Here is a 15,327-nt window from a genome sequence, read left to right as displayed (position 1 = left end):
TCTCATAGAAATGTATTGGGTTCCTCAAAAAGCTCTGTCAAGAGAGGTTGTTTGACTGTGTTTTGTCTGACTCCTCGCCCACGACCTGTCCAGTTTGGTAAGACCTGTCAGGAGTTGCCTCCCACCGGCATAGCTCTCAGGGTTCACTGAGGTAGGCCTAAACAAGCTCCCTTACCACGACAAGGTAACAGTCACAAGGGAGGATATATATATATATATATATATATATATATATATTTTTTTTTTAAACTAACAGCCATTACATGTGTCAAATAAATACTAAGGGGTGGGGATACAAAAAATAAGATGAATAAATTAGCACAGTTGTGGTGCTGATAAGCACAGTTGTGGTGCTGAACGGACAGTGCTCCAAAATTATGAGTAATGGCTAATACTGAATGGCAATAGCCACGGAACCATGACAAACGATACTAAGGAACTAAACTGAAAATGTGCTTCACTGTTAGATATGGCAGTGGAAGGCAGTGGAAGCAATGTTACAAAGTAACAACTGAAAATTACACAGTAATAGACTAGATAAAAAGTAAAACATGATGCGTCGATGTGACGAGGGGAAGCCGAGCCATAGGCCTCCACTTGAAAACACAGAGGACAACAGGGAATAACTCTGGTAAAATAAACATGCAAATAGGTTCTAGCAGGGGCAACTACATAGGCATGTGAAACTGAGTCCATATCTGAAGCAGTTACACCTTCCAGTACATGCCTTGGAGCACTCACATTTGGTCAACTCCCAACAACTCTCCGCAATAGGTGGAAGTGGAGTCCAGAAGACTTTCCACTTCTCGTCCTGTTCCACCCATCCCCAGTCAGATGGGCTCGGCATTTGTGGATGTCGCTTCAATGCCTGTCCCCACACGTATCCAGCCTCATAAGAAGCATGTTTGGCATGCTCTTTGAGTGCTGCTTGAATTGGTGGGATCAAGTCATATTGTCTTTGCTTTCTGGCAAAGAGATCAAGCCTGGCCTCGTTCATAGTTGTGACATCGCTGGACCGGTCATACATTAGATCTTCTTGGCCTCTTGACATGGATATCTTTGGTATCTTCAGTGTCTTCAGCAGATGTAGATGCTCTCTTTTGGGCCCTTTCCAGCTCTGTGTTGTTGAACCTAAGTTTACAGCTTGAATTATATTTTGCTCTGTTTCTTGTCGATGTGCTTTCTATGCCATCACCTTCATCTAGTCGGGTTGGACTAAGTAAGATAGGCAGAGCATTGATCTTATGAAATAATGGAACATTTCTTGCAATGGTATCATAACCAGTACGATCGTGCTCTCTGTTGAATAAACTCGGCTGAATGAGTTTTTCCTTGGTGACCTGCTGACAAATTAAACATCTGTCCCAGTTAGTTTTCACAACTGTTATGATGGCTTCTGCCATGTCTGCAGCATAGGCAGAGGCCGAGGGTTTATCCTTTTACCACCTTTTACCAAGCACTTTGATGTATGGGATACAACTAAGTTCGTGCCTTAACCCTACACTTAGTTCGATCGTTCATCCAATGCCATTTAAATCCTGAGCGATCTGTACACCATCCGGTTAACTAAAACCCCATTAACCTTGGCTCGGCTCTCCCGTGCTGGCACAACCTGTCAATTCAGGTGCGGCTATCTAACTGTTTTGGGGTAAATTAGACAGCATTTGGGATACCAACTTTCAATTAGCTGACATTGAACCCCACTCTGAGTTTAACAGCAGTGATATATCACCAGTGTGCCCTGGTAGTGCAGATATTCACTCTTATCTAATCTATATATGATCAACAAATCAACACAACTATATTGTGATGTGTTAAAAGTTGTTCTTTAGCATAATAATAATAATCGTATAATCGTCCTTAATGAAAAAAAAACATACATTTCTATGAGAAAATGTATCTTTTGAGGATCCAGGGGGCGGCCATCTTGAAAATAGAAATGTAAAGTGGCTGGGAGTGTTTTCTTGTCAAGCAAGCCTTAGAGACTGCTCATGCCAAATTTAATGCTTGTATCACCAAATAAACCATTATATAACTTAATTGCTCCACTAAAGTGTTGGCCATCTTGAAAAATGGCCGCCATCTTGAAATTTCAAGTAGCTGTGGGTGGCCTATTGTCAAGTGACCCACAGAGACTGCTCATGCCAATGTTCATGCTTGTATCACCAAATAAACCATTATATAACTTAATTGCTCCACTAAAGTGTTGGCCATCTTGAAAAATGGCCGCCATCTTGAAATTTCAAGCAGCTGTGGGTGGCCTATTGTCAAGTGACCCACAGAGACTGCTCATGCCAATTTTCATGCTTGTATCACCAAGTAAACCATCATATCACTTAACTGCCCACTAAGATGTCGGCCATCTTGAAAAATGGCCGCCATCTTTGATTTTCAAGTGGCTCGATTAAAAAAATCGATAAATGACCTCTAAAGATGATCTGTACCAAGTTTCACGCTTGTATCACCAAGTGAACGATTCTCCCAAAATATTGCTTTTAGCCGCTGCACTAAAACTGAAATTCATGTGTGCATGGCTCTAAAGTAAACTGAAATTCAATGTTTGCATGGCTCTAAACTGAATTCAATGTTCTGTGGCTTTAATGTTAAACTGCATTCAAGTTCGCATGACTCAAGTTAATCTGATTAAATGTCTTGCTATGGGCCCGCTCTTGTGGAGGGGTTTTGCATAGCGTTTCCTGATTTTGCTTAGCATGCTGCTCAGCTAAATTTAGGGGACATCTCTTTGACTGCGGACGACGCGATAACGCGTCAAGTGCTACTTTGTCCAGTTGGCCGTCGACGCGTTCGACGCGCTGGACGCGCGTTCATTGTTTAATCTCTGATTGCGCTATGCTGCTTAATATTCAATGTTATTTTCGAGTTCCACTTACTTCACCCACATCTGCATCCGGTCATTTTCGTCCAAAATAGGTAAACAAACGGTTTTTCACACGGTATAACAGACAAACGGACAGGTTCTCTTCTATAATCTATGGTCTGGGTGACGATCAGTCATCGCCGTCGTGTATCACATCGTAATTTTGGACGATCAGACAATCTGGGACTACGTCACATCCGTTTTCATGTTTTTCCCTGTCTAATCTCCCAAGAAGGGTGACAGTGACCCAACGACCTGATCAAGCTGTCATGTGCTGCTCTCTAGTGGCGGATTTGTGCTGTGCCTTATTATGTTATCAAATTATGTGTCTTTAAATTATTTCATGAAAAAAAATCAAAATATAGAAATAAAAAAACACGAAAATTGCTGGCACTGGGGGAGTACTTTATGAAAATACTCTGGCAGTCTTAAGAGCTGAGCCATTAACGCGAAGTTTAACTGTATTCCATTTGTTACAATAAATGGTTAAATCTACTTATGACTTGAGTGTTCCTGACTGAAACAGTGACATTTGTAGCATTTGTGGTGTGGTGGAGCAATGAAATCACTTTTGACTCTGCATTGTGTAGAGGCCCCTCGATGTTTGTACAATGTAAAATGTACAATGTGTGTATAACAAATTCCACAAATAAAAAAAAGTATCAAGGATTTTTTAAATAAATCGTCAATGTCTCGTCAATGTCTTGACATACGAGAAACCTGTCCCATTATTGAAATATATTAAAAAGAGACCACCAGGACCACACGCCACGTATGTTTCAGACGCACACACGCACGTGAATAGCCAAAGAGGTCCAGCTGTCTAGTTTCTAGTTTTGCATGTCTGTAAATGTGTCATTTACATTTTGCTGAACCACATGTTAATGCTAAGGAATGGCATCCCGCCCGAACCAGCACAGAACATGCCTACGAATGTCATTAAAGAAAAATATAAAGCCATACAGTATGTAGAGTGCATGTGTCATTTATTTGTTTACATAAATCTCATGTGATTTTAGAGATTAAATGGAAATATAAACTGTTGTTTAATCTCAAGGCAGATTAAATCCAACCCTTCAAATTAACCAGATTGCACTTTCTGGATTTGATGATTTAATTTTAAAGATGAGTTTAGAGAGGTCAACAGAGTTGATGATGGCTACATTACTGAAACTACTAAATATGGTTATAATTAAGGCAACATCAGCCTGGATATTTCACTTAGCAATGATGGTTCAGTAATTATGGATATAATTTTGGCATGGTTGTAATGTACAGTATACTTATCTCCTTGATGCTAATCTCTACAAACATGGTTTTATTTTTGAATGATTAAATGGCCTTAAATACTGTATTTGAGGAAATTCCAGGAATCCTTAAATCTAAGTAATGCTCTAATGGTAGTCTCGCGTAGCCAGACGAACAGAGATCTATGTCTACCAATACGTCTGGTGATACCAAATCAGTAGGCGTTGGTTTGTTAGCCATTACATTGAATCAATATGTCACCGGATACAGGATTTGATTTGCAGGGGCGTATCGGGGGGGGGGTCCTTGCCTCTGCTTTTCATATCCCCCTCTGGTGATTTATTTTTATGGCCGGTGGAGAGTTTTATCCCTGCTTCTGGTCAAACTGAATTAAATATATGCATTTCCTTTTGGGAAATGTAGACTGTCTGATATGTTTGATATCACAAATTTAACAACTAAAACTAGACATTACAACTGTAAATCCCGAGATATGAACACACATCTCCCGCAAGGGAAACCAAACAACTACTGCTCATTCAAGAGGGAATCCCCAGTTATCCAGGGGAAATATTGGGCTTCAGGCTGAGTAATCCTATTTTTGCATCTGTAAGATCTAAATGTGTTAGCTACGGCAAATGTTGGGACACTTTAAACCTGTGACCATGCGTTTAGGACAGTCTGAAAATAAAGATGTTAGCCTTAGCCTTACTCAACCTACAAATACAACTACACTATTTGTGAATGTGTGTGAGTGCGCCGAGCATATGTCTGTATACACTATGTATGGAAACATACTGTGCACACACAAGCATCTTGATGATCGGAATCCAAGTGGTAGATTTGTTAATTTCCTTCCTTCGTTAACAAATCATTGTCAGTTACATCAGGACACCCACAGACATAGGGTGGTCTAATAGTGGAAGAAATTCCACAATCAGATGTATTACATTCCACTATAATGACCAGTGTTTCCACAAGATCACTTTCCTTCCTAGAACATGTTTTAATCAGAAAAGACCAGCCAGCCAGAAGTCTAAAATGGTGTCAGACAGTATGTATTCTGACATGTCGGAACACATTCATATGTTAGTGAGAATCTATTGGAATTTCACTTATGTCCCATGAAACATAGCATCAATGCAAGACATCACTCAAATGGAGACTCGCCTACAGTGAAAGCTAAAGGGCAAAGTGCCACATGAAATCACATGAGCTTACTGGTTTACCTCATGTGACAGAAATCATACAGAGAGAGAGAGAGAGAGAGAGAGAGAGAGAGAGAGAGAGAGAGAGAGAGAGAGAGAGAGAGGGGAAGGGAGAGGGAGAGAGGGAGAGAGGAAGGGAGAGGGAGAGAGAGAAAGAGAGAGATATTTTTGGCAGCACTGAGCCCTATAAGAAAATGTCACTGTTATTTGACTAGGGCTTACATGTCACCTGACATCTGACAAGTTTGAAGGGCAGGGCCCTCCCTTTTTGTGTGTGTGTGTGTGCGTGTGTGTGTGTCTGTCTGTCTGTCTGTCTGTCTGTCTGTCTGTCTGTCTGTCTGTCTGTCTGTCTGTCTGTCTGTCTGTCTGTCTGTCTGTCTGTCTGTCTGTCTGTCTGTCTGTCTGTCTGTCTGTCTGTCTGTCTGTCTGTCTGTCTGTCTGTCTGTCTGTCTGTCTGTGTGTGTGTGTGTGTGTGTGTGTGTGTGTGTGTGTGTGTGTGTGTGTGTCTGTGTGTGTGTGTGCATGGCGGATAGGAAATCCAAAGAGGTGAATTTAGGCTGGCCTCACGGTCAGTACACCAAAGAAATATGTCCCTGCCAACACATAGTGAACACAGTTAATTGTGGTGGTGGTGGCGGGGTGGGGTATGGGGGGCCGTCTATCTGCCATTGAGGGGCCTATCTAAATATAGGAGCGGTTAAATTGTTGGGGAGTCGCAAAAAGAGCAGTACAAAGGGACAAAGACATATATCTGAAGCACCCAAACAAGCGCTGAGTCACTTAGTCACATACTGTAGTCCTTTGAGATATGACTATTGTAAATCACACTAACATTGTAACAAAAAAAACCTGCCCGCAAAAAAGGTACAGGGGGATTATGGGGGTGTATGGATTTGCCTAGGGACCCCCACCCTGTTCCTCTCCTTAGTGGAATTCAAGGGCTGGAGTGAGAACAGCTGTGAGGAAGACTAGTGCACAAGCACAGCAGCTGCGTCCAGAGAAGGCTTGAGAGGGCAGGGGAGGGGTGTAGTTGAGGAAAGGATGATGGTGGTTGTGAGGATAGGGTTGTAGTTATGCACAAAATGCGCACGCTGACGTCACTCATTTGGATGATGCCACAGTGACTCAGCAGTGAGAAGAATCCATGAGTTTGGTGAACAGACGAGTTGACAGCTCTGCCCTAATTCTCTGGTTGACTTCCGCCAAGATGGAATGTTTCTTGGTTCACACGTGCCAAAGGGAATCATTACCAGTGAATCATTAGCAGTGAACTATTGCCAGTGAACCATTACCAGTGAATCATGACAAGTGATTGAAGTGAATTATACCAGTGAATCGGCAGTGAATCATTACCACTAAACCACAGTGGATTTCAGAAACATACAGTAACTAAAACAGCAGATTTTTGTGAGACAACTAGAAACAAAAAAATTATAAATTTAAAATTCAGTTAAATGATATATATTTGCTATGTTAGATATAGGATTAATGCTACAATAAGAAAAAAAAAGCTAATGAAAAGCTCATTTTAGCTCACTTAATATGTGGAAGGATTATCAAACATTAACAGCAGCAAGCAATACAAAAGAGCCTCTCACAAATGATTGTATATGAGGGTATGTAATGAGAGTAGCCTAAGCTGTGTGTGTCTCTTTGTATGTGTGTGTAGACTAGAGAGAGTTTTACCAGGCATGCTGTGACAATCGATTTAAGCTATCATCCTGACAAGCCCAGTTCATGTTATGTAAGAGATTAAAAAACACATGACATATGACTAATGACTATGCTAAATAACTTTATGACAAAGCTATCATCAAATTGCACGCGAGAGCACTTACGTAATGAGCTACATGACAAAACGTATTCAGCCCATCAAGGACCATGACAGTTTGACGGCTTGTATTAACAACAGAGACAGAGTTTTCAGACTATCAACTACATACGCACATCTGCTCTTATACTACTTTGATATGAAAAAATGTAAGGTTGAATTGTTGACCAGGCAAGAATTATATCCCCATGTGGAATCACCAAACTGAGTCTAAATGCCACCAGGTTTCCTGATGGCTTTCATATGGCAATACGGCTCTCTAAGAAATTAAAACAAACCAAACTAATTTGACAAAAATAGCAGTCACATTTATTGCCCTGCAACATCTGAGAATAGGAGTGTAAAAAATAAATGGTAACTGAATGTCTCAAGAGACCTCAGTACACACTGTCCTACCTGATTACAAGTACTGATGTCCACTCCACCCTTCAGGAATTCCAGGACCTTGTCGATGTTCCCTGCCCTGGCAGCCCGCAGGAAACTGGTATTACTGTCCGACTGGAGAGATAAAGACAGAGAGGACAGAGGTGAGGAATAGAAATCAGGTAAATTCCCGTCTGCCGGTTCTGTGTGAAAGTGAACGAGCACACATGCATGTTTGCAACTGGTCGCGCGGCCCTCATCAAGTCACCTTTGGCCCAATGCGGTACTCACCCCAAAATGAGTTTGACACCCCAGGGTTAGTAGATTTCAGACAATATATAGCATAAAATAAATTAATATACTGTGTATGCACCTACAGAATAAGAGCATACCCACATACATGCATATACCACCATATGCACACACCTACTATAGATATGCATTCACATTTGTTGTTGTCTTTGCTGTTATTAAACAGAAAACAAAGAGAGACATCTGATCATTGGCAGTGTATTTACAGTAATACCTAGTGCAGGCTTTCGGTATAATTTTCTTGATGTAAATTTTTACTCCAGAAAAAAAAGACCCCTTTTTATGATTTATGGCACACTTTTTGGTAACACATCCTATGCACCCAATGTCTATAATGCTTTATGATCTGCTTATAACACTGTGTAATTAGTTATATGCACTCTTAGTACTGTTGATGATGCATTCACAACACATTATAAAGCCTTTTAGAATTACTTATAAGCTAAAATATCATAATCCTTCATAATTACTGGTCACTCACAGACTTTTTCTTTTGACCAAGATCATAGTGTATAATTATCATAGTTGTAATACATTACAGTAATGATATATAAATGCATTATAATGACTGTTATAATGGCATGCAGTATAAAGTGATTATAATAAGTCACTATAGGTGGTCATCGGGTGCTTTAAAATATAGCAGTAAATCTAGGCAAGAACAACAAACATTTATTTCCTGTCCTATACACCAAACGTAATGTCATTACTTCCGATTAAGTCTATGTGGAGGTAACCTAACCCTAACCCAATTTCACAATTTCTTAGCTGCAGAAAATCAACTCCAAAAAATAATACGTATTTATTTCAGTTGATTGGTAATGATATTAGTGAATAATCATCATCATTCAATAAAGAATGAATGAATAAATACATATATGAATGAATCAGACAATATATTAACCAACTGAGTCCAGCATTTTTCAACTACTCCTAAACATTCCCAAAACATATGCATGTAAGTGCCTAAGCTTTTCAATGAACATAATGTTCACAAAGGACTTCATACCATCTGAAGTTGGTAACATTGTCTTGGTGCAGACTCTGGGTTCTCATCAATACTTTGAGATATCTAAATCGAACCACCAGCACAGAGACTACTTGATACTGCTGAAAGTAGTAATACAAATCTAAGCTAACTGAATGCTATGCAAACTGTGCACAGGATCACTAGAGGCACTATTACAATGTGACTTACATAAGTGAATGTTTACAAGGCTTTAACCTCCATGCTCGGCAAAGACAGTAATGTCTCATTAGGACAAGAGCAGGTGTTAACAATGTGAGGTTAGACGAGTCTGCCATGCCAGCAAATGACAGGGGCAAAGAGGTCACCACACGCACGCACGTCGCATGCACTTGCACACGCATGCGCACGCACACGCACGTACACGCACACACACACACGCACACGCACACGCACACGCACACGCACACACACACACACACACACACACACACACACACACACACACACGTTACAAGTAGAAAATCCATGAATCCAAGAATTTGTAGCATAAACTGCTGAATTGGTAACTCTCTTTCTCTCCCCCATTTCCTCTTGCCATCTCTTACCATTCCATCATCAGGGTCAGGGGCCCCATAATAGTCAGGCTGCTGGTTCAAATCCACGTTGCTCCCGATTGTTTTTAAAGTCTTATCTGAACCACAGGCCTGGCACATGGCTGCGTTGCCCATGGTTACCAGCAAAACCAATCAACTTTTCCAATACCCTTAAAATGTGGCCTTACTTGGCTATAACCTCTTGAACCTCTTGAATGGAATGATGATTACCAATGGCTGCCTGTCTGACAGAGTACAGTCAGCATAGAGATTCAGGAACTTCCAACACAGGTCTCCTCCTCTTAAAGGCTGGCACTTCAAACAAAAACCTCCGCATAACTTCAAGTCTTTACATCAATCTTTAAACACATCCATTAAACCCATGATTCATGCGAAGATAAATCTTGATCCCAATGCATCCCCATCACCAATCTTCTCTACTTTCCTCTTCAAGTCTCTCTGACCCCTTGCCCAGCCAAACCAGAACCTCCCGAGCTGTGTTGTGGCTACTGCCTACCCTCCTGCCTCTGTGTGCATGTGTGGTGTGTGAACATTGTACACCCAAAGTTCTTGTCACGCCTGTTCCCCTCTCTCTCTCTCTTTGTGGGAATGACAACTGCAGCCGTAACTGCCCACTGCCCAATTCAGGCCTCTCCAAACCCGGCTATTTTTACCCCACCAGGCGAGCAGACCTTCTCTCCAGCGATGGAGTCTGTTGTGGAGAGATGCACACACAATAAGATGCGGCCCATAATGGACAATGTGAGTCATCCTGGCAGACCAGAAAAGCGGTCGCAATGATCTGTTCCGTTCGTTGCCCTGCAAGAATGAACGGTTTAATGGCTTTTGTCCCAACAGCAATTAGGCTCTTTAACTCCATGACCAGCTAACTGGACTAATGGTCTTAGTTTTAGTAAAACATAATAATTGAGTTTTAGTCTATGTGCAATGACAAAGGATTATTATTATTCCCAGTGACACCTTTTTAATGCTTTTTATGCTGATTCATAATATATTTTTTATATTTGTCTTCTCTCAGTTTTAACCTGTGCCCCCTCTCTTTTTGTGATGTGTTTTAACTAACCTTGCTGTATGCCTGTATGGGCTATGGGATATCTGAATTTCCCCTCGGGATTAATAAAGTATTTATCTATCTATCTATCTATCTATCTATCTATGGGACTGCAGGGCCTTGCTGTCTCTGCCTAGCGCGGGATGAATAACAGATGGGGGTGAGTCTGACCGGAGACCGCAAGGCCTTCTTTTCTCTCCAGGAATGCCAAGGCCCACGGGAGGTTGAGCCCCACAACATACCTCAGATCACATTACAGTAACCACAGCCCTATTGCCCACTATCACTGACCAACTTAAAAACGCAACTTTTTGTACATTTGTGTAATGTGATGCATAATAATTTACATCAGAGAGTAATTTAAAATTATGTTTTAAAATTATGTTTTAATTTAAATTGATGAAGGTTGTTGTTGTTGTTTACACATCAACCGTTTTCTCATGCGCACTGCTATCCGTGTTGCTGCAAACCCCTGCAGTGTTGGCCTTGGGAGGGTGTAGACTATCATGTGTCTCCTCCGATACACGGAGTCGCCAGCCTCTCCTTTTCACATGATAGCGAGGAGTTTCCCAGGAGGGTGTAGTGCACACAGAGTTTCACGCTATAAACCTTGATGTACTGTGTTGGCTATATATTCATATCTATCTATCTACCTATCTATCTATCTATCTATCTATCTATCTATCTATCTATCTATCTATCTATCTATCTATCTATCTATCTATCTATCTATCTATCTATCTATCTATCTATCTATCTATCTATCTACCTACCTATCTATCTATCTATCTATCTATCTATCTATCTATCTATCTATCTATCTATCTACCTACCTATCTACCTATCTATCTATCTATCTATCTATCTATCTATCTACCTACCTACCTATCTATCTATCTATCTATCTATCTATCTATCTATTCACGGAATCCCTGTGTGTCTGTGCGTCTGTCCCGGGCGCATAACTTGGGTGTCGTTCGACTGATTGACTTCAAACTTGGCCTGTTTGTCCCAGATGACCCTGGGAATTCTGAAATCAATATATTGATTTATGCACTACGATGCATGTGACCTTATAGATCTGCTAGTTTCATTGCAGGACACTGGTTCACAACTATGTATAAATCCGGCTCAGCAAGGAACTGAACCTGGGTCTCTGAGGTGGAGCCCAAGTGTTATACAGCCCAAGGTTTATACAGGTTTAGCAATATTCTGTTTCTATTTTTGTCAATATTGTGTACAAAGTAGAGAAAGCGTATTCAAGTGTTTCAACTGTAAAAAAAAAATTTGCATCATGTACATACACGGATGCTCTCTTTCTCTTCTTTGTTCATTATCAACCTGCAGTACCACTTTTTTGCTTACCAGTTAATATTGTATAGCCCTTATCCTATCCTGATGTTATAGATATACATACTGTAGACAATTGTATGTGGACTGACTAAATCTGGCTGAAATGGAAATCTGTGCTTTTTTTTATCCCATCATACAGTAGGTCTGCACTAATCTGATCAGCGTCCACAACCTGCAGTATGTGATGAATTAGCAATCAGCACAGGGGAATTAAAATTCCACCCTCCCGTTGCAGTCCTTTTTAGATTACGCAGTAATTATTACACTACTTTAGGGATGGCTCCGGAGACTGCAATTGTGTTTGTGTGTGTGTGTGCCTGAAGAGAGAGACAGAGAGAAAAGCCAGATTCCATTATCACGTTCCCTACTCGTGCCTTATGTATAGTAGTTCCTCATCAATTTAAGCTTATAGCTAGCCCTTACTGTAAGCTTTATAAAAAATAAACCTTCAACATAGAAAGCAGCTCAGTGGCCTTGTGGTTAAAGTGTCCACCCCGAGATTGGAAGGTCAGGGTTTGATTCTTTGACCAGATCATACCAAAGACTATAACAATGGGATCAATGCTTCCCTACATTGCACTCAGCATCAAGGGTTGGATTGGGGTTAAGTCCCTGCGACATACAGTACTAGCGTCATGTCCATGGGGGTGTACTTGTACATCATGGCTGGGGGATGTACTTGTATATCAAGCCACCGCACGCTACAGAAACAGGAGATACTGTAGGCTCCTGCCCTATGAGCCGCATGACTCGGCAAAGGCTTACTTACTTACGTATGTACATAGAGAGAGTGTCTGCCTTACGTACTAAAACTGAGAGCTTCCACAGTTGAGGAGCCTGATACTTAAATGCTCTGTCTCCTGTTCTACTCTAAGATATTCTTGGAACCACAAGAATATTTGCATACAAGTGCAATCGTGTCCTATTTGGCACAATGAGCTCTTTAAGCTATAGTGGAGTTTTAAGTTTTAATTCCAGCTATGCTGTATTCTACCAGGAGCCAGTGCAGAGAGGCCAATGAAGGAGAAATATGATCCCTATTACTCTATTATTATATCCAGTTTATATTCAGTCAGTGGTTCAAATCTATGCTTTCATTAGTGCAAGATTATCCGTAACATCAATGCCCCTCTATTAGCTGGGAACAGAACATGAACTTGGGATAACATTTATTTTCTATGATATGATGATTACAGTAATTATTTGAATACCACAACGCTAATCCAGGCCCAATTCTATGAAATACAGTATGACATCATCACACTACAGTGGAGAGTGTACATAGATTCTCTGGCTTCCTACATCACATCTGTCAGATTACACCCTCATCTCATTAATGGGTCTCTCTCACGTAACAATAACAGCTGTGAGTAAACTACCCCCTGGACACTGGACACATCAGCCTTGTGCTCCTGATTCCACACAACGGATCCCGTGGCTACATTTGATCCCATTAAGACCTGAGGCCGATTCTACAAATGTCTGCTGAATCCTAACAGTTTTCTGAAAAATGTCAGTGGTTCTCAAACTTTATCATGTCTTGTCAAGGAACCAAAAATTATATGTATTTGGCCGCGGACCCCCATCTCAAAATGTTTTGTTCCAGTTCCTCCCAGAAGCAAAGATTTGACTAAAAAATGTTTGCTTTAAAAATATATATATATTCAAAGATTTGCACAAATAAACTATGGCGTTAATAGATTCTGTGTTGTGTTTCTATGTGCATGCAGACTGCAGTTAGTTGTGTTTAGTATGTGTTCGTTTACCAGGCGCTTGCGTAGTGCTCTCTCACGATGGCGTCGCCTCCTCTCCCTGGCTTTTAGCAGAGCTCTGTATTCTGAGTCTGGGGGCTCGAGTTCCCGAGCCTTTTTCAAGTGTGCTGCGGCGTGGGCCATGATTAATCTCTCCAACTGTCTGTTTATCTAGAGGTCTCTTCCACTCTCTTTCTAGTTTGTCGCCTTTCTTTCTATCCCTGTCTTTCACTTCCTCTCCCAGGCAATTGTTTTCTTATTTCCAGAGATTTCTCATACACATAACAGCTTCTGTAGACATATTATTTCATAGTCCACTTAGTCCACTTGTGTTCATGCATCCATGTCATACTCTATATTTACGTATAGATACACAAACAATGATAAACTAATTACTTGCAAAATGAGAAAAGTAAATTAACAAATGTACAAATACATTTCTCCTTCAGAAAAACTGCAATAGAACTGCAATATAATTCTTAAAGAAACCATCCATGTAAAGTTATACAGGTATACTGCGTAAATCCCTCTAGTAGAAGTGCTGTAGAAGTAGGCTGTATGTCCTGCAGAATGATGGAGTCCACAGCGGTGAATAAAGCCTCAACGAAAATCACTGTCCATCTGATAAAGTCTGACCCTATTGAGCAATTCCATGACAAAATGAAAGCACAATCAACAGATTGGTTGGCAGAGCCCAAAACACCATGACGTTTTCCTCTCCTCCCTCACTTTTCCTCTCTGGTTGTTCTCTTGTCTTTTTCTCTGTCCCTGTCCAGGAGACCTACAGCCTCTATCCCTCCAAACCCAGTCACAAAATAAATACACACTGGATTGTCACATTCACATTCATGAACAACACTGGCACGATACGCACACACACACACACACACACACACACACACACACACACACACACACACACACACACGTGTGTGCATATCTCTATTCCAGTAGATTAGCAGCCTAATGGCCCAGTGTTTTGACCACACACACACACACACACACACACACACACACACACACACACACACACACACACACACACCCCCACACACACACACGCACAGACCTACCGTCACCCAGCACAACACATGAAAACAAGCACGTGCATATACACACACATACATGTATGCATGTTAATGCGTGTGTGAGCAATAGTTACTGCCGAGTGTTTTGTGTGTAAGAGGTTTAGGGAGGGAGGCTGTGCTAACCAAACCCCCACCACCACCACACTGCTGTCCATGTTAGAGACGGACACAGAGGGAGACAAGAGGCAAACGTAAAGGAAAGGGGGGTACTATAGAGTGAGAGAGATGGAGAAAACAGGAGGGAGCCAAGGCGTAAGAAAAGGGGGACTAGGGAGAAGAGGTACAGTAGGTTAACAAAATGTAATACAAATAAAATAAAATGAAAGCTACAATCCTTAAGTGTTCCATTGTCTGCCAAATACAAATGCCTAAGAATTTTAACGAGGCACTAAATAAAAATAAAAAGTGTTACCAACTAATTTCATTGACCTGGAATAAAGTGACAATGTTAGAGTAGTGTGTGTGCTTTCTATTTCTTTCCAACCACTGCATATTCATTGTATTAAATACTCTACCACAGAGAGTGGTTAAAATATTTTATTAATTCATATAAATCCTGAATAGCACTTTTAAATTAAATAAATAAGAGTGGGAGAATCCAGAAGAGTAAGAGAAAAGGAGACAGAAGAGAAAACACAGAGGACAGGGCCAGCAAATGAC

General features: G+C 40.9%; 1 protein-coding gene across 1 annotated transcript in view; it reads right to left on the bottom strand.

The window, feature by feature from the left end:
- The window catches only part of ank2a (ankyrin 2a, neuronal), a gene marked incomplete at both ends in the record, with an annotated part of 127,080 nt that overhangs the window by 94,799 nt on the left and 16,954 nt on the right, over positions 1-15,327 (bottom strand). The window contains one exon of the mRNA XM_080441730.1: positions 7,562-7,663. Coding sequence (XP_080297856.1) covers positions 7,562-7,663 — 102 coding nt within the window. The remainder of the gene's footprint in view (positions 1-7,561; positions 7,664-15,327) is intronic.

This window comes from Gymnoscopelus braueri, assembly GCF_963280865.1.
Source record: "Gymnoscopelus braueri genome assembly, chromosome: 2".
Classification (NCBI taxonomy): Eukaryota; Metazoa; Chordata; class Actinopteri; order Myctophiformes; family Myctophidae; genus Gymnoscopelus; species Gymnoscopelus braueri.
This window is presented reverse-complemented; position numbering and strand designations above follow the sequence as displayed.